At 40.5% G+C, this 20,404-nt stretch overlaps 1 protein-coding gene across 3 annotated transcripts; it reads left to right on the top strand.

The window, feature by feature from the left end:
- The first annotated feature begins 15,362 nt into the window (after positions 1-15,362).
- LOC132523789 (procathepsin L) lies at positions 15,363-20,125 on the top strand. Of its 3 annotated transcripts, none has more exons than XM_060155426.1 (8): positions 15,363-15,512; positions 16,684-16,820; positions 17,128-17,250; positions 17,347-17,493; positions 17,592-17,816; positions 18,272-18,437; positions 19,040-19,157; positions 19,916-20,125. In XM_060155426.1, exons 2-8 carry the CDS (start codon positions 16,695-16,697, stop codon positions 20,013-20,015), a joined length of 1,005 nt encoding a protein of 334 aa, XP_060011409.1. In that variant the 5' UTR covers positions 15,363-15,512; positions 16,684-16,694; the 3' UTR covers positions 20,016-20,125. The 3 variants fall into 3 exon arrangements, with proteins under 3 accessions (XP_060011409.1, XP_060011412.1, XP_060011410.1); XM_060155427.1 differs by lacking the exon at positions 15,363-15,512 and adding an exon at positions 15,661-15,679; XM_060155429.1 differs by lacking the exon at positions 16,684-16,820 and having other exon boundaries at positions 15,364-15,512.
- The last annotated feature ends 279 nt before the right edge of the window (positions 20,126-20,404 follow it).

Here is a 20,404-nt window from a genome sequence, read left to right as displayed (position 1 = left end):
AACTAAAGAGTTCGCATGCCACAACTAAGGAACCCACAGGCTGCAACTAAAGGGCCCTCCAGCTACAACTAAGGCAAACACATGTCACAACTAAGGAGCACAAGTGTCGCAACTAAGGAGCCAGTGAGCTGCTCCTAAGACCCAGCACAACCAAAATAAATAAATAAAATTGATAAAATTAATAATTAAATAAAAGACTAGGGAGTGGGTCACTTAAGGCAGAAATCTGATTCAAAAAAACAATCTTCCAACAAACAAAAATCCAGGACCAGATGGCTTCACAGGTGAATTCTATCAAACATTAAGAGAAGAGCTAACACCTATCCTTCACAAACTCTTCCAAAAAATTGCAGAGGGAGAAACACTCCCAGATATGTTCCATGAGTCCACCTTCACCCAGATAGCAAAACCAGACAAAGATATCACAAAAAAGAAAATTACAGACCAGTATCACTGATGAACATAGACACAAAAATCCTCAACAAAATACTAGCAAAGAGAATCCAACAAAACATTAAAAGGATCATGCACCATGACCAAGTGAGATTTATCCCAGGAATGCAGGGATTCTTCAATATATAAAAATCAAACAATGTGATACACCATATTAACAAATTAAAGAATAAAAACCATATGATCATCTCAGTAGATGCAGATAAAGCTTTTGACAAAATTCAACATCCATTCACAACAAAAACTCTCCAAAAAATGGTCATAGAGGGATCCTATCTCAACATTATAAAGGCCACATACAACAAATCCACAGCAAAGATCATTCTCAATGCTGAAAAACTGAAAGCATTTCCACTAAGATCAGGAACAATACAAGGATGTCCTCTCTTGCCACTCTTATTCAACAGTTTTGGAAGTCCTAGCCACAGCAATAAGAAAGGAAAAAGAAATAAATGAATCTAAATTGGAAAAGAAGTAAAACTGTCACTGTTTGCAGATGACATGATACTATACACAGAAAATCCTAAAGATGCCACCAGAAAACTACTAGAGCTAGTCAATGAATTTGGTAAAGTTGTAGGATGCAAAATTAATGTACAGAAATCACTTGCATTTGTATACACTAACAATGAAACATCACAAAGGGAAATTAAGGAAACAATCCCATTTACCATCACAACAAAAAGAATAAAATATCTAGGAATAATCCTACCTAAGGAGGGAAAATTTCTGCACTCAGAAAACTATAAAACACTGATGAAAGAAATCAAAGATGACACAAACAGATGGAGAAACATACCATGTTCTTGGACTGGAGAATCAATATTGTGAAAATGACTATACTACCCAAAGCAATCTACAGATTCAATGCAATCCCTGTCAAATTACCAATGGCATTCTTCACAGAATTAGAACAAAAAAATTTTGCAATTTGTATGGAAACACAAAAGACCCTGAATAGCCAAAGCAATCTTAAGAAAGAAAAATGGAGCTGTAGGAATCAGGCTCCCCAACTTCAAACTATACTACAAAGCTACAGTAATCAAGACAGTATGGTACTAGCACAAAACCAGAAATACAGATCAATGGTACAGGATAGAAAGCTCAGAGATTAACCCATGCACCTATGGTCACCTACTCTATGACAAAGAAGGCAAGGATATACAATGGAGAAATGACTGCCTCTTCAATAAATTGTGCTGGGAAAACTGGACAGCTACATGTAAAAGAATGACATTAGAATGCTAACTAACACCATACATAAGAATAAACTCAAAATGGATGAAAGACCTAAAGCTAAGGTGAGACACTATAAAACTCTTAGAGGAAAACATAGGCAGAACACTCTCCGAGATAAATTGCAGCAAGATCTTTTTTGACCCACCTCCTAGAGTAATGAAAATAAAAACAAAAATAAACAAATGGGACCTAGTTAAACTTAAAATCTTTTGCACAGCAAAGGAAACCATAAGCAAAACGAAAAGACAACCCTCAGAATGGGAGAAAATATTTGCAAATGAAGCAAGCCTCAAGGGATTAATCTCCAAAATACATAAACAGCAGCTCAATTTCAAAAGAACAAACAACCCATTCAAAAAATGGGCATTTCTCCAAAGAAGACATACAGATGGGCAAGAGGCACATGAAAATATGCTCAACATCACTAATTATTAGAGAAATGCAAATCAAAATTACAATGAGGTATCACCTCACACGGGTCAGAATGGCCATCATCAAAAATCTACAAACAATAAAGGCTGGAGAGGATGTGGAGAAAAGGGAACCCTCTTACATTGTTGTTGGGAATGTAAATTGATACAGCCACTATGGAGAACAGTATGGAGTTTCCTTAAAAAACTAAAAATAGAACTACCATACGACCCAGCCATCCCACTACTGGGCATATACCCTGAGAAAACCATAATTCAAAAAGACACATGTAATCCAGTATTCATTGCAGCACTATTTACAATAGCCAGGTCATGGAAATAACTTAAATGTCCATTGACAGACAAAACTGTAAAGAAATGTGGTACATATATACAATGGAATATTACTCAGCCACAAAAAGGAACAAAAATGGGTCATTTGTAGAGTTGTGGATGGACGTAGAGTCTGTCATGCAGAGCAAAATATGTCAGAAAGAAACAACAAATATCATGTATTAACACATATATGTGGAATCTAGAAAAATGGTACTGAAGAACCTATTTCCAGGGCAGGAATATAGACGCAGATGTAGAGAATGGACACGTGGACACAGTGGGGGAAGGGGAGGGTGGGGTGAATTGTGAGATTAGGATTGATATATATATACTACCATGTGTAAACTATATAGCTAGTGGGAACCTGCTATAAAGCACAGGAAGCTCAGCTAGGTGCTCTGTGATGACCTAGATGGGTGGGATGGGTGGGGGTGGGAAGAAAATCCAAGAGGGAGGGGATATATGTATACATACACCTGATTCACTTTGTTGTACAGCAGAAACTGACACAACATTCTAATTTACTATATGCCAATAAAAAATAAAATTATAAAAATAAATAAAACTCTAGTCAAAAAATTAAAAATAAAGTAAATGTCTTCACTTATAGAAACCTATCTTTGTTTTTAATACTCAAAGACTTTTCATTTCAATCCACCCACCAGCAGCAAAAAGAAAGTTATATAACATCTTAGGGTTTGCTTTTTTGGTTTTTTTTGGCTTTCCTAATCAGAAAATTATTTCTGAAATTATGAACTTAAACATAGAATATTTTACATAAGTTTTCTCTCATAACATAAATCATAAAGTCATTTTTTAAATTATTTTTCCTCTCATTGTAAATTTACTCAAGTCTCCAGCAACAAGTTTAGCATTTACAGGGTTAAACTTACAGCTGACAGGTAATGCCCAGAACTGATGGGTGGGTGGGATGATGCTGAAGCATTATCTGAAGTGGGTTTTTTTCTTCTTTTTTTTTTTTCCTTCTGGTTTATCTAAAGCCCTGAAACTTGATTTAATTGTTTATAGGTGTTGACTTAAAAAATGTACAACCTAAAAGTGGAGAATTATGTTTTATTTGACAGACATACTGAGGAGTTAAGCCCAGGAAATAGCCTCTCATATAGCTCTGAGGACTATTCCAAAGAAGTAAGGGAGGAACCAGGATATATAGGCGTTTTTCAAAAACAAATCAGGTAGTTGAACGTCAAAAGATTTCTGCTAATTAAAGAAAAAACAAACATCTCAAGTTATTGAATTTAGCACTTTTCCATTGTAAAATAAAATCCATATTTTATGGCAAGGCAAGAAAAATTTAAACATGGAAAATTTTCTCTGCCCTTTGGCCTTCTCTCTCCCTTCTACTGTGCATTGTGTATCTGCATTATGCATCAACCAAACCTCCCCCTCTGGCAGAAATACCTGCTTAACCGCAAAGAACAACATTCTCCGAGTACCAACAAGCCAGCTCCTTAAATGATAACATTCCTTCTTGATCTTGTAAGGGATCATGATGGCCCATCACTTTGTTCTTGCAGATCTGGATTGTGTAAATTGTCAATAATACGTCATCTAATGTACAGCCCTCTGTCTCAAAAAGTTTATATAACTGTGTTTTGACTTCTAACAGGTGGAACAGTTCTCAGAGCTTTCTGAGAAGCTGTTCCCAGGTTATAATCCTCAATTTAGCTCAAGCAAAATTTTCCATCTTTCTTAGATCAACTAAGTAATTTTTCATTGACATGCATGATGCAGCTGGCAGGATATGAAAGACACACCTACCAAAGGACACCTGGAGTCTACCCAGAACCTGTGCTCTGTACCAAGTATTGGCCCACTGAACCCCACTGGCTGCTTGGAACTCCTCAGGTGTTCTGGTGAGTTCTCCTGATATCCAGATCTCATTGTTCAAGTGATGATCCTGAAAATTTTATTCAAGCTATTTCACTTAAGACTTGGGCACCAGTGCATTTCCTAGGCAGGATCTAGGGGGTCTGGGCAAGAGGCCCAGGGAAACATAGGTGGCTGGGCTTTTGTTCAATTTGGCTTAAACTTTTTAAAAAGTTTATTTTCCCTACAGTTCAATTTTTCTATTATTATTTTATTTTATTTATTTTTGGCTGCGTTGGGTCTTCATTGTTGCACACGGGCTTTCTCTAGTTGCGGCAAGTGGGGGCTACTCTCGGTTGCAGTGCGTGGGCTTCTCATTGCAGTGGCTTCTCTTGTTGCGGAGCACAGGCTCTAGGTGTGCAGGCTTCATTAGTCGTGGCACGCAGGCTCAGTAGTTGTGGCACATGGGCTTAGTTGCTTCCCAGCATGTGGGATCTTCTCAGACCAGGGTTCAAACCCGTGTCCCCTGCATTGGCAGGCAGATTCTTAACCACTGCACCACCAGGAAAGTCCCTTAAATTTTTTCTTAAATGAATTGATATATGGTCTGAACAAAGCTTTTGCTAGTGAAATGAGAGACTGAATTATGTAGCTCTGAAGAATAAGGGAAACCCACTATAATCATTAAGTAAATACTGCTCATCCAGTGGGGGTGCTACAGAGGCTGGTACCTAGCTCTCGTGAGCACCCAACGTGATTTTAGACTGTCCCATGAAGAAACCAAGACAGGTAAGAGAGTCAAACCGACCCAAACGTAACTCCTTGGGGAGTTAGACTCAGAAGCAGCACATATTCCATCTGCCATGCTGTCCTCAGGAAGCTGTTGAGATCATATCTCATATCTGAATTAGTGTTCCAAGTTAATAATGGGAAATTGTGCCTCAAAGGCCAAACAGCTCCCAGATGGATAGCCACCTATGGGAGTACCAGCTCGGTTGGGTTTATGTATACTTGCATGTTCTTAACTGAGAACTAAAAGAAATTGAGCCCTGAAATGGGGCTCTTTTGGCACTCCCAAACTGAATTCTAAACATGCAACTAAGGCCAGCAGTCTTCTGGATCTGTGCCTACAGGGTCTACTGGAAACAACAGTGGTAAGAGTTTTTCGACTTTCTAAAGTTAGATTAGCAGGAGAAAATATTTGTAGGGTTAGCTGCTTGGATCCTTTGAATTGTAGAAACTTCTAAATTAACATTTAGAAGAGCAAAATTTTAGAGAGCTCTCATTTTAAACTATTGCACCTATTTGAATTGGTACACAGAAGCCCCAAACGGCTTCAAAATTCTAAAACAGCCTCATTGAAAGATTGGTTGTAGAAGGCTAATGAAAGATTAATGATATAAAAGGTACCTAAAACTTTAGCTACTCCTCCCATCTATCCCTCTTTATTTCAGTACTCATTCTAGTAACACACTATAAAAGGGTTACCTTTAGAAATGGAACTACCTGAGGCTGTAGGCAAGCCTCTTCAGAGCAAAGGCTGAACTGAGGGCCATAGTTTAAAAATTTCTTAAACCCAGGGAGAATCCTCAAAACTGTTTATAAATGGATTATCAAGATGAGAGACCACTACTCTGACTAAACTGACGATGGCTGATATTCAGAGCCTGAGAGGAATTTTCTTTGAAGGGGAGGCTTCTCCCCTAAACAAAATGAGGGAAAGCAAAACATTCCAACATAGATAAATTTGTATGTCAGTCCTTTGATATCATTGAGGTGGCCACCCTATTCTTTGAGGAAAAACCAACTGTTCTTGTTTACAAATCTGGTCTTTATAGGATTAGAGGTGTGGTTCCAGAAATAATTCAAAGCCCACCAATCCTTTTACCACTCCCCAAACCTCCCCTATTTATCTCAAAAGGCTTGTAAGTATTGAAAAAAAATTCTAGCCTTAAGGGAACAAAGTCAAGAGAGGAGGAACTTGCCTTTCTCCTCCTATGCCTTTGAGATGTGAATGCTCTACCTGATCTTTTCCAGGAAGCCTTATCCCTGCCATCTTTTTAAAATGCAAATTTCAGGAAAGTGGGTAGGTAATTTGGAACTTGACTTGTCACGGACAAATAGAAATCTTAAGTGTCTTCTACATAAATATTAGCCATCTAGACAAGTGACCTTGACTTGTTCATCTGACAGAGACCCAACTTGAATCCAACCTCTTTTGTAACTGATGTGTTTTTATTATTGTACCTGTTTCATGGCTGAGATTTTGGAATGGGAACTATGAGGTCTCTATGTCTGTGTTTGTGCATATCTGAATATATGTGTTGTAGGTGTGTGGTATTGCCAGAATTAATTTATAAAATAGTTCTATTGAATTGTCTTAAAGGAAATTAAGTGCTTATTTAGATACTCAGAAATAGAAAAGAAACTGGCCAGAATGAATTTCAGGTTCATGTGAGCTGGGAAATATTTAGTATTGAATTAATACCAGAGTATTAAAGTTAGTTTAAGCTTGTTGGTTTAGTTAATACAGACATATATTTAGAGTCATAGAGTCAACATTAAATACTTTTATTGTACCTAGATTTACTAGAAATAAAATAAGAAAGACCTTATTCCTGTTACAAAGTCTGTCAACAAAAAATAATGATATGATGAAATTTTAAGTAAATAAAGTAGAGGTGAATGAGATAAGAGCTTTTACGTAAACTTTAGGAATAATGGTGTTTCGGGGATGTCTATCTAAAATAGTCTCTCAAAAATGGAAATAAAAACAAAAATAAACAGATGGGACCTAATGAAACTTCAAAGCTCTTGCACAGCAAAGGAAACCATAAACGAGACAAAAAGACAACCCTCAGAATGGGAGAAAATATTTGCAAATGAAGCAACTGACAAATGATTAATCTCCAAAATATACAAGCAGCTCATGCAGCTCAATAACAAAAAAACAAACAACCCAATCCAAAAACGGGCAGAAGACCTAAATAGACATTTCTCCAAAGAAGATATACAGTTTGCCAACAAACACATGAAAGGATGCTCAACATCACTAATCATTAGAGAAATGCAAATCAAAACCACAATGAGGTATCACCTCACACCAGGCAGAATGGGCATTATCAAAAAATCTACAAACAATAAATGCTGGAGAGGGTGTGGAGAAAAGGGAACCCTCTTGCACTGTTGGTGGGAATGTAAATTGATACAGCCACTATGGAGAACAGTATGGAAGGTCCTTAAAAAACTAAAAATAGAACTACAATATGACCCAGCCGTCCCACTACTGGGCATATACCCTGAGAAAACCATAATTCAAAAAGAGACATGTACCCCAATGTTCACTGCAGCACTATTTACAATAGCCAGGACATGGAAGCAACCTAAGTGTCCATCAACAGATAAATGGATAAAGAATATGTGGCAAATATATACATATATAAAATGTAATATTACTCAGCCATAAAAAGAAACAAAGTTGAGTTATTTGTAGTGAGGTGGTTGAAACTAGAGTCTGTCATACAGAGTGAAGTAAGTCAGAAAGAGAAAAACAAATACTGCATGCTAACACATATATATGGAATCTAAAAAAAGGAAAGTTCTGATGAACCTAGGGGCAGGACGGGAATAAAAACACAGACGTAGAGAATGGACTTGAAGACACGGGGAGGGGGAAGGGTAAACTGGGACAAAGTGAGAGAGTAGCATTGACATATATATACTACCAAATGTAAAATAGCTAGCTAGCGGGAAGCAGCTGCATAGCACAGGGAGATCAGCTCGGTGCTTTGTGACCACCTAGAGGGGTGGGATAGGGAGGGTGGGAGGGAGGTGCAAAAGGAAGGGGATATGGGGATATATGTATAAACATAAATGATTCACTTTGTTACACAGCAGAAACTAACACAACATTGTAAAGCAATTATACTCCAGTAAAGATGTTAATAAAATAAAATAAAATAAAGTAAAATTAAATTAAAAGTCTCTCCAGATTTTGATAACTTGAAACTTTAAAGTTGTGCTAAATTAACTTAAATAATAGGAATTCATTGAATATTTAGATCATTTCCAATTAAAATACTGGAATATTAATTGCTAAACATAATTTTGTCTTCTTATGAGAAACTAAAGATGTTTGTGTTTATTAGACACGTCTTGTACTATATTGAGGAAAGAAAATCTATGAGAAGGTGTATGTTTCTAAAGGTTAAAAAATATATTTGTAAGTGCCAATCAGAAAATGTTGGTGTGACAGTTTACAATTACTTGCTTCTAGGTTTTTGCTATAAATTAGGTTTTAAGGTTAAGAAGTATAATATATGTAACTAAAGCTACTAAAATAATAAGGGAAATATTTGAGTATACAAGGAAAGTAAGAGGTTTTTTTATCGGGAAAAAAAAAGGTGTGAAGATTGGAAATACTTTTTATTAAGGGAAAGAAGGTAATTTTGTCCTAGAGCTGGTTGTTTCTGACTGGAAAAGAAAATATGGACAGAATAATATGGATACTGAAAGTTGTGGAAGGTTTGTGGATAAAGGAACACTGAGAAAGTTTTTGTGCGTGGTCAGGATTCGCTAAGATAAGATTGAATTAATTAAGAAAATGAATTTTAAAGGTAAAGTGGTACAATAGCTGAATTTAATTTCCTCTCTAAAAGGACAAAGTTTTCTTAAAATATTGAGCTGCTTTTGGTAATAGATTGCATGAGTTTCTTTGCATTTAAGTGATGTATTACCACATTTAAGATCTTTTATTGTCACTTTGGTTAAGTGAATGCATATTGTCTCACAGTGACCTACGATCCCATTTGACCGGGTGTTTGGAACATTTTTTGATATTTTTGACAACCTTCCCAAAGATCAAATTCTAAATGAAATTTGTTTCACCTCTAGCTAACTTTGAGGTTTTCCAAAGGGTCCCTGGAATACCTCAAAATATTTGTTTTCTCTCCATCTCAGAGAGTAATATTAAGCTAATTAGGCTTATTTGGTATGTTAAATTACAGGGAATTCCCGCCCATGGAAATTTAGAAACTGGGAAAATGTGTGTTAGGGGTAGGATGCTATGCAGAGGGGTGGGTGCGTTTAAATTTTATTTATTTATTTTTGGCTGCGTTGGGTCTTCGTTGCTGAGCGTGGGTTTTCTCTAGTTGCGGCGAGCAGGGGCTACTCTCATCTCGGTGGCTTCTCTTGTTGTGGAGCATGGGCTCTCGGTGCTAGGGCTTCAGTAGTTGTGGCACATGGGCTCAGTAGTTGTGGCTCTAGAGTGCAGGCTCAGTAGTTGTGACTCATGGGCTTAGCTGCTCCGCGGCATGTGGGATCTTCCCAGACCAGGGCTCGAACCCGTGTCCCCTGCATCGGCAGGCGGATTCTTAACCACTGTGCCACCAGGGAAGCCCATGGGGGTGGGTGCATTTAGAAAACACACATGCCATATCCACAGTGTAGATGCAAATTAGGCTTGGAATGGCCACCTTGTGTGATCCTTGTTCTCTGGACAAGAAACCTGGCATGATGGGAAGGAAACACTCAGGCAGAACAACCAGACTGCAAGCTTACTAATTCAACGTGTGGTGGGGCTACAAGACTGGGGGTACCTGTGCATTCTGCCATCTGCCTGATTTCTCCTCCTATAGGGGGAGAACACCATCTGAGCAGGGGATGCTGTTAATAAAAAAATGCATTTAAAAGAAGCAGTTGTTGCTTCCTTCAACCAGAACTGTGTGTTCTATACAGAACTCTTACGTGCTATTTTATCTGGCCATGTCAGCAACGATCTCCAAGAAAGATCAGATTCCATGTTCATAGGAGTGGGTTAGTTCTCAAAAGTGGAAGCTGGGTTCCTCAGTGGATCCTATGGATATAAGGATGGAGTTTAGATGTGATTGAGACCACAGTTACAGGACTGATTTGATAACAATGAAACCAACAGAGAGAGGTAGCAATCACTGGGGTTTTTTTTTGGAGGGGGCACGGGGGGAGGGGTGGACACTCAGGGACACAAGAAAAAAGCATATGTAAATCACCAGAGTGGAATCAGTAACTCAGTAAAATTACCGAAGCTTTTATCGAAAAATTTCCTTGGTTTTGGTTTTTGAGGTGATCATATAGGGAACTGGCGATACTTAATTGTATGGTTCCATTTCCTTTTTGTGGCCTCAATTTTTTTAAAAGGAATATTCCATGTGTGTGTTTTTAGAATTGGTGAATGAATGAACCTCACTTTTTTAATACCTGAGCTTCTCAAAATCATGAATCACTGAAGCATTGTCATCAGAAGTAGGCTTAAAAATCTGACAATGACTTGATCATAGGTAAGACGTAGAACTTTTGTCTCTGAGAAATGATCAAACAAGGAAACACCCAGGAAGCACAAGGCAAAACACCCTCCTGGAGGCCGATGGGGTGGGAAGAGGCCCAGGGCAGGCAGCATGCCTTCTGTGTGGCTCACCTGTCTTTTCCCCCTTTCACATGACACCAGATAAGCCAGCGTTGGCACTGAAGTCCAGAGCCTGGCCCTGGGGAGCTTTGGTTCCCTATCTCACCATGTCCTCAGTGCTCATGTTTCATTCTGGTACCCCAGAGTCCAGTTTGCCAAGTGATTGATGGGGGCTGGGGGTGAGGGACAAAGGCAAAGTCTCCAAAGCTCAGCTTCCTTTTCTAAGCTCTGCTGGCCTGAAGCACATTTATTTCTTCACTTTAGTGAGGAATCTGGCACCTTGATTTTGTATACCTCACTGTTGTGACCATCTTCCTCTGTAAAATGGGGCATACAATAGCACTCATCTCCTCGGGCAGTGGTTCTCCAAGTGTGTCCCCACTGGTAGCATCTGTATCACTTGGGAACTTGTTAGAAAAGCAAACCCTGGAACCCCCTCCCAGACCCACTGACTCTGACACTCGGGGGATAGAGGTCAGCAATCTGACCCTGAGGTGATTCTGAGGCACCCTCAAGTTGGAGAACCACTGTCATAGGGTTGTTGGGAACAGTAAATGAAGGAGCACATATAAAAAGCTCAGAACATTGCCTGGCACCTGTGTTATTTAGATATGAGAATCATCATTATCATGGCAGGAACCTTTTCTAATCATGCTTTAATTACCAGGAGTACCAGGTACTCACAGGTGGAGATCCTTTCCTGTGGAACACTGCTCTCCCCATACCCTCCCCTCTCATGAATATGTATGCAAGTTCTATTAACAGCACAAATGTCTTGACCACTTCGCATAATGATACAGGTGTCAGGGGAAAGACTTTATGCAAGTAAAGACTTTATGCAAAGAAAGACTTTATTAACGGGGATGATTGCAATAGGGAGATGCTCAAAGCCTAAACCAGAAATATCTCAGGAGTGGTGAGCAATGCTTTTATATGCAGAGACCATGGAATAGGTGGTTGTGGACAGAGTAAGGAGGGAAGGGGAGGTAATAAAAGCTGCTGCGTGGGAGTCCTGGAACCTAAAAAACTGTCAAACATTGCACTAGCAGGAGAGTCAGGGCAGGAGCTGTTGTCTATAATCAGGCACATGAGTAAAGAAGTTACAGAGCGGGAAGGTCATATAGAGGGCCTAGCTGTACTAGTGAAGCCAGCCTAAAGATATGTTAAACACAAGTTTGAAACACAGTCAAGAAGCTGGCTCTGACTTATACCATGTGCAGTAGGCTAAATAATGGTCCCCAAACATATCGGGTCTTAATTCTTAGAACCTGTAAATGTTACCCTATATTGTAAAGATTTTGTAAATATGATTAAGAATTGTGAGATGGAGAGATTACCCTGCATTATATGGGCAGGCCTAAATGCCCAAGTGTTCTTGTAAGAGTGAGGTGCGGGGAAATTTGACACAGACTGAAGAGGAGAAGGCAATGTGACCACAGAGGCAGAGATGAGAGTGATGCAGCCACAAATCAAGGAGTGCCTGGAGGCCCCAGAAGCTGGAAGAGGAGAGGAACAGGTTCTCTCCTAGAGCCTCTGGAGGGAGTACAGCCCTACCAACCCCTGGTTTTCGGCCCAAGTGATGCTGATTTTGGACTTCTGATCTCCATAACTGTGAGAGAATAAATTCTTGTTGTTTGAAGCCACCAAGTTTGTGAGAATTTGTTACAGCAGCCATAAGAAACTAATATGCCTTGTTTCATGAAAAGACACTTTCAGATTTTAGGAAGAGATCCTCTTATCGTCTTAGGGGTGGGAAAAAAATCCCTCAAGTTCAGCTCCTATGTTACCTACTGCACCAATACGCTTTGCCATAATCTCATTTAAATATATTGATCATGGCTGTGCTCATATGCTGTAAAATCAAGATTACCGCAGTTAATTTCAGATTTTAAAATGGAAAGGCTGAGCTTCAGAAAAGTTGCCAGGAAAGTTACATGTAGAATGTGTCTAAGTAAATGCACAAACTCACAGGGAGCAGTCAATGAGCACAAAGTAAGTGTTCAATTAATTCTTGTAGATTGATTTACTAACTTAAAAAATTGGCTGACTGTTTAACCCTATAGGAAAAGCAAGGTTACAGTAGCTTAGAAAAATAAATTATTTCTTAAGTGGAATCATAAACATACTCTTTTCTATAAAGTTATAAATGGTAATAAACCACTTTACAAATGGACTGGACAATGTTTCTAAGAGTAATTCGTGGCTCACTGAAGTTAAACAAATTGGAGGGGGTTGTTATATTGGGGAGAGGTGTTAAGTGGCCTCAGGGTCTTGAATACCACAACACAAGATTTGTTCATTCCCCCTTGGTTTAAAACTTACAGAGATGGGGTAAAGAATTTATATCCTATTTCATTATTGAGCAAAAGAAATCTAGACAAATGCACACAAAAATATACTTTTGCAGATACTGCATTTTAAATAGGAAGAGTTAAGTTCTACCAACGCATTTTATCAAAGGCAGAGCTAAGGCTTGGTTACTTGGCTAAAATGTGACCATTTTAATAATTAACACTCATCTAAGTTACTTTGCAAAGAAATGGAAATAGAAGAAAAGGAACGCAATGGTTAGTAATAACATCTCTGTAATGCTATTATTTAACAGGTAATGTATAAGTAGATTTCACGAGTCGGAGCAATAATCCACTCTCTTGTTTAAATGGGTTTCTCCTGAATTTAGATATTCCTTGATTTAATTTTAGGGTTTGAGCATACTTGCTAAAAAAGGAGTCCATTTTTCCTTCCACTGTGTTTGTATAACATTCCAAGAAACAAAGGAGACGCCACCCTTTGGAGCAGCACCAGCCACACAGCCTCCAGTCACAGATGGTCATGAAGCAGCAGGTTTTTCCACCCTCTGCAGTCTTAAAGAGCTGTGACCCAAGGGCAACGGTAAAACCCACATGTTAGAATAACTTAGATTTCTTGTGATAGACTGAGTAAACAAACGGACAACGGCTAGACTTTATATGACCATAGAACGCTGACCCCCAAAAGAAAATTCTGCAGCAACCACCTCCGAACAGTCAGGACTTCCTGAATAACTAACAACTTATTTTTGCTTCTACTTCCAGGACAAACCAGAGAAATCCAACTATTCTCCCCGAACCAATCACAAAGGATATTCCATTTCTAGTTATTCCTCTTCCAGCTTCCTCATGACAGCCTCTAATCAGGGTTTATGGAAACTTCTCTGTTTTCTCATTATAAAGCTTGTCCTCACCCAGACAAGAATTGCCTCCCTCCTCATAGCAAACTGCTCCCATGTAGGCGGTCTTCATTTATTTCCATGTGTGAATGATACTTGTGTTGACTGGATGACTACTTCTAAAAAAAGACAACTTCTAAAAAAAGAAAAGAAAAAAAAAACCTCCAGCCATATGCAATACAATGTACTTCTGTAACCACCTGAGAAATTCTGGCCCCTCGTTGTGTTTGAGAGGAAAGGGATTCTACTTGAAAGGACACAAAATAGAAATTTTTAATAAATTGATTTTTAAAAATATTTGTCTGTGCTTCTATGAAGGTTACCAATTTAATTTTAACTAAGAATTTACAAATCGACATGCACTATGACTCCATTTTTGTTTTATATACATAGAGAGAGAGAGAGAGAGAGAGAGAGAGAGAGAGAGAGAGAGAGAGAGATGCCTATAAAGGAGTTATAGGTGAGGGGACAGGGGTGTTTACTTTCTAAAATATGTTTTCTATAACGAATGTGTTTCTTATATAATTTTTAAAGTCACTTTTTAAAAAGTTTCTGAATTAATATCCTTAAATCTTTAGTTCTCTACTTTTTCCTTCACTAAAACATTTCTTCGAACCATGTAAACCTGAACCCTGATATTAAATGTGATTAAACGACTCTTTTTAGAAGTACATTTCTTATATCTGAAGAAAAGCACTTTGGATATTGAGGAAGACTTAATGATCCATAATGCAGAGAGTGGGGAAGCAAAAGCGGTTTCTGCTCTTTCCCACCCGCTCTTTTAATTAAGACAAATTTTAATGTAAATAACTCGTTTCTGTTGGTTTTGAGGAAAGCTTGCGAGGCGAGAAGAACCCCTGACCGGGAAGACAGGAAAGGGGCATTACAAAATGCCATGCCTTCTCTGGAGACCCACCCAGCCCGTCCCCTTTCCCTCCTGGGCTTTGGGTAGCGACCAGCGCGTCACGGGCTTTGAAGAACTGCCATTCCGCTCCGATTCTTCTCAAACTCAGCTGGTACCACTCTCAACCCGGGAGGTAACGCCTCTGCCTGAGGGCTCCGCATTCCTCCAGCCCGCCCCACCTTTGCTGTGGAATAAGCGGGAACCCCTAAACTAGACAGTTCTCAGCCCTCCTGCAGACTTTCACCAAAAACTCCAGGACTAAAGGAGGCACATGGTTACGCTGAAAATCCGCTTGGGCCTCCCTGTTGCTTCTTTTTCGTGAACCACCGGCCGAGCGCAATCGAGGTAATTAGTTGATCCAGGTCCCCAGAGACGCCGGACTCCTCCTCAGCGCTGCCCAGGGGCCCCCAGCTCTTCGTCTTCGGTTCCACTGAGGCTAGCTCTGCCCTCCCCGGGACAAGTTGGGACAGAGTCGCATCACGAGCGCAGAGTACTCACGCCCGGAGGCCCTGCCCACTGGCCAGCTCAGCCAATCGCGGCGCGGGCAGGCGGTGGGGGCGGGGGCGGCCGGGCCGCAAACCAGGGCCTTAAAGGCAGAGTCAGGCACGACCCGGCCAGAACCTCCGGCCTCGGAGACCTGGGGAGAGCTGCGTGCGTCCGTGGAGTGCGCCTGCGCAGCTGTGGCAGCCGCAGGTCAGCGACCTAGTCTGGGGCCGAGGCGGGTCAGGGACGGGGACTGGAGGGAGGGATATCCAGGGACTCGGGTGAGGGGGCAGGCGCGACCCGCAGGAACGACAGCGTCTGCCCGCCGGGAGTTGATGAGGCTGGGTCGGCGTTCCCTCAAGCTTTGGCAGCCTGAGGTGGGGAAGGGGGCAGGGCTATTTGGGAAACCCAGGGCAGAGCTGACGCCACCCGGGGGGTGGGGGAGGTCCTAGGCCGGTCAGCCTCTGGGAGGTGGCAGGCACAAGTTCGGGTCGGTCGCGGCAGTGTGACCCCCGAACTCCGGGCTAAGGGGCCCGTCGCTCCCTGCGCCGCCGTAAACAGCCTCTGGAAGCGACGGGAGTGTGCGAAGGGCTGGGAGCTGGGCAGCAAGTCCCCGGCCTGGCCCCGCCTACAGCGCGGGTGCGGGCTCAAACCAGACGGGTTCTTTGAGCCTCAAGAGTCCGGCCCTGACCGGGCACGAGAACTGGAGGCTCTGGGCGCCGTCGTGCCACGTGATCGCGTGCCCGGTATGGAGGGCGAGGGAGGGGGTGTGGGCTACACAGGACAAGGGTAGGGAGCGCAGTGTGCACTCCTGCCCACCTTCTCCTGGGAAGGCTTTTTAGAAAGGTTTCAATTTAGGTAGCAGAGATTCGAAGTCATATCTCACCCCCTGCTGTTTATTAGCCAAGAAGAAAGGTGTGAGGTAGCCATCTAACTCTTTGAGATCCATGTCTGTCCCTACTTAGGATCAGGCGTCCTGATAAATAAAATTCTTGGGTCACCTCCATACGTTCAGTAAATAACCTGGACCAACGGTTTCCTAGTTGTTGCCTTAAGATGCCGACACATAAGTTGTGGCAGAAATTCTTATCAAAACCTCAATTATCATTGCACTCATAGTGAAGTCTGTTTCAATTCCTATAGCACTTGTCAGCCTGTTTTTCATTTTGATGGCTGAATCAAATACCTCCACTGCGTTAAGTCTTTGACCTGTTTTTCTCCACCCATATCTTTAGCCTTCTTTCACAGACTTTCCGTAAATATTTGAGAAGATCATTTAAATGTTCTTAGTCCACCATAGTGGCTATAACATCCAGGAGAAAGTAGGATGGCTTTTTTAAAGCATTGGCCTCATGAAATACTAATTCTTTTTCTTTCCTAGGTTTTTGAAACATGAATCCTTCACTCTTCCTGACTGCCCTTTGCTTGGGAATAGCCTCAGCTGCTCCAAAACTTGATCAAATGTTAGATGCACACTGGTACCAGTGGAAGGCAACACACGGGAGACTGTATGGCATGGTTGGTAACATCTGAAAATTTCCAGAGGGACCTCACAGACAATCGTCCATGCTGTTGGAGTTTACAGCCGGAGAGTAGTTTCTGGAGTAGTTGTTTTAGCTTTTATCAAGGCAGGAACTTAATGGCATCTATTTCTGAGCACAGCATGGGCATATTTTCCTGTGTCAGAGTTTGGAGAACAGCTCTCAGAAGTATAAAGCCATCCCTGACAACAGTTTTTCTTTTTCTCTGTCTGCAAATCCATTTGGTGAACATGGGTTGGGTTTTAAATAGAAGTAAAAATGACCAGTTACATGTTTGCATCTAGAATGAAGAAGGATGGAGGAGAGCAGTGTGGGAGAAGAATATGAAAATGATTGACCTACACAATCAGGAATACAGCCAAGGGAAACATGGCTTCACCATGGCAATGAATGCCTTTGGTGACATGGTGAGTGTGGCATGAGTTGCTGAACTTTTTGTGCCTCGTCTTCTCAGTACTTTAGCAAAATAACTTCTTCAACGTTTTATTTACTTTTCCTTAAAGACCAGTGAAGAATTTAAGCAGGTGATGAATGGCTTTCAAATCCAGAAGCACAAGAAGGGGAAAGTGTTCCATGAACCTCTCTTTCTTGAAGTCCCCAAATCTGTGGATTGGACTAAGAAAGGCTATGTAACTCCTGTGAAGAATCAGGTATGACAGTATTCAGATTCAGATTTTCTTAAAAATGTTTAGGTATATGGGCTGTTGTTGGTCTTTGTCTTGTAAACTGATGGCTTTTTTATTTTCAGGGTCAGTGTGGTTCTTGTTGGGCTTTTAGTGCCACTGGCGCCCTTGAAGGACAGATGTTCTGGAAAACTGGCAAACTTGTCTCACTGAGTGAGCAGAACCTGGTGGACTGCTCTCGGCCTCAAGGCAATGAGGGTTGCAGTGGTGGCTTAATGGATAATGCCTTCCAGTATGTTAAGGACAATGGAGGCCTGGACACAGAGGAATCCTATCCATATCTTGGAAAGGTAAAAGGAGCTCCTTATCTTGTCATTACAGCTCTGCTTTTGAACACTTTCAGAGATAACAGACATCTTATTCAGCATTCACATTTTAGATGTAAACTGTCAGAACTGTCATTATAAATTATCAGCTGTTGCACAGGTCTCTGATTAGATGGTTAACATAGCTTGTCTTACTTCTATGTAATGTGAAGAATATGTACACCATTCTGCATATAATGCATATTTCTCCATAGTGAAAAATTTCTTATGGCCAGGTAGACCTAATTGGTCTTACTGAAGAAATATCTACTAATTTTTCCATTGCAAACCAATCAATAGCATTTTGTTGGGCTGCTTTATAACAAAATTGACTAAGAAATTATTAAGCTGCAAACTGCTGCGTCTTATGGTCCTATAATTTATGTTCCTCGTAAGGTGGGTGGTAATAATCAAGTCTCTTTCCCCTTTATCTTTAAAAGGAAACAAACAGCTGTAAGTATAAGCCCGAGTGTTCTGCTGTCAATGACACTGGCTTCGTGGACATCCCTCAGCGGGAGAAGGCCCTTATGAAGGCAGTGGCAACTGTGGGGCCCATCTCTGTTGCTATTGACGCAGGCCATACATCCTTCCAGTTCTATAAATCAGGTAGGTGTTTTTCTTTTATTATAAAAATTCAGGCAGGGAAAAGTGGAAAATATGACCATGATTGACTCTGGTATGGAGTCCTGTTTTCTAGGACTGTAGAATTTTGAGTGTATGCATTTAATAACAATGATGTTTCCATTTGACATTATACTTTAAGCATTTTCTCATGATGACAAACTTCATAAATATTTTTAAATGGCTATGTAACTGTTCTTCAATTGTTGGTCCCTTTTTCCAAAAGTTTTTTTTTTTTTTGCGGTACGCGGGCCTCTCACTGTATATATTAATTATATTAGTAGTTAGTAGTTGAATGCCTAAATCACCTTAACCTTGATAACTAGGTCTTATTATTGGAAATATTTTTTAGGTAGAAAATATATCTAAGATTTTGTTGAATTTCGTTGATTTCTAGTGAGTTAAATTTTTCTTTTTCCTTTTCATCAGCCGTTACTATTTTTGGTCAAATATTTAAGTCTTATTTGGAATTTGTTTATGACATTTCACTGAATTTTGAGATACTTCTCTTAATTGGTTGGTAGCTTGGGTTACTGTCATGTGTCACTTGGAACTCCTCACCCTAACATTGAATTTTACTCTCCCAGGTATTTATTACGATTCAGAATGCAGCAGCGAAGACCTGGATCATGGTGTTTTGGTGGTTGGCTATGGCTTTGAAGGAACAGATTCAAATAACAATAAATTTTGGATTGTCAAGAACAGGTATAAAACTCCAAATGTTATATTTATATTTTGGATTGAAAAGGGAATCCTTATTTGGAAGCAGTATTTGATTCCAGGTCCAAAAAAGCTCAATTTTGAAATCCCAGAAGTCTTTCTCCCACTTAAACACAGAAATACTGATATGTGATTATAAGATTCTGTAGCAAGTTTGTTGGGGTTATTATTATGTATTTGTGACATTGCATTTCTAAATTCTGAAAATTTTCTTAATTCAGAAACACATCCAGCCCCAGGGGTTTCATATAAAGGATTTTGCACCTGTAGAGTTGAGGGCTGGTTTCCTTTTTCTGTCTCTAATTTTTGAACAAGGAGTAGTGGGCAGAAACATCTGCCTCTGCTCATTCTTTAAGTCTGAAAGATTGTGCAAGAGTCCAGTGGCCTCTGTGCATCCTTTCTGATAATCATTTGATATCCTGTCATTGCATTCTACTCCCAGCTCTCAGAGGTCTTTGAGGGTTGTGAGGATCAATTTTCGCAGCTAAAGTTCTTTAACTGAGATGAGCCTGAGAGGAGACAGACTGCTACATTGGAATGCCAGTTCTGCCTCAGTTTCCTATCTTAAAAAGTTAAGATAAGGACCCACAGGAGTTAATATACTTATAAATATATGTAACAGAACTTAGAATAGTACCTGATACATGCTATGCACTATTTTAATTATTAGTTGTTATTATTATTAATGAAGGTAATGTGTACTCGATGCTTTGTATAAAATGGAAAACATGTTCTTCTTTCAGTTGGGGTCCAGAATGGGGCTGGAATGGCTACATAAAAATGGCCAAAGACAAGAACAACCATTGTGGAATTGCCACAGCAGCCAGCTATCCCATTGTGTGAGCTGATGGATGGTGATAATAGAGGACTTGAGGACAGCATACCTGGAGGAATTTTATCTTAAAACTGGCCAAACCCTTATTGTATAAGATAAGATACTGAAGCATTGAGGATCCAAGTTGTGATTTGAATTCTGTGACATTTTTATAAGGGTTAGATGTTACCACTACTTTTGTGTGTGTGTGTGTGTGTGTGTGTGTGGTACACGGGCCTCTCACTGTTGTGGCCTCTCCCGTTGCGGATTACAGGCTCCGGACGCGCAGGCTCAGCAGCCATGGCTCAGGGGCCCAGCCGCTCCGCGGCATGTGGGATCTTCCCAGACCGGGGCATGAACCCATGTCCCCTGCATCAGCAGGGGGACTCTCAATCACTGCGCCACCAGGGAAGCCCCA

This window comes from Lagenorhynchus albirostris, chromosome 7 (assembly GCF_949774975.1).
Source record: "Lagenorhynchus albirostris chromosome 7, mLagAlb1.1, whole genome shotgun sequence".
Lineage (NCBI taxonomy): Eukaryota > Metazoa > Chordata > Mammalia > Artiodactyla > Delphinidae > Lagenorhynchus > Lagenorhynchus albirostris.
This window is presented reverse-complemented; position numbering and strand designations above follow the sequence as displayed.

Bases quoted from the DNA above. Each gene is read 5' to 3' on its own strand.
- LOC132523789 (XM_060155426.1), top strand. From the start codon at position 16,695: ATGAATCCTTCACTCTTCCTGACTGCCCTTTGCTTGGGAATAGCCTCA. The intron at 16,821-17,127 runs GTTGGTAACATC...GTTTGCATCTAG, and splicing joins ACGGGAGACTGTATGGCATG to AATGAAGAAGGATGGAGGAG. The intron at 18,438-19,039 runs GTAGGTGTTTTT...TTACTCTCCCAG, and splicing joins CTTCCAGTTCTATAAATCAG to GTATTTATTACGATTCAGAA.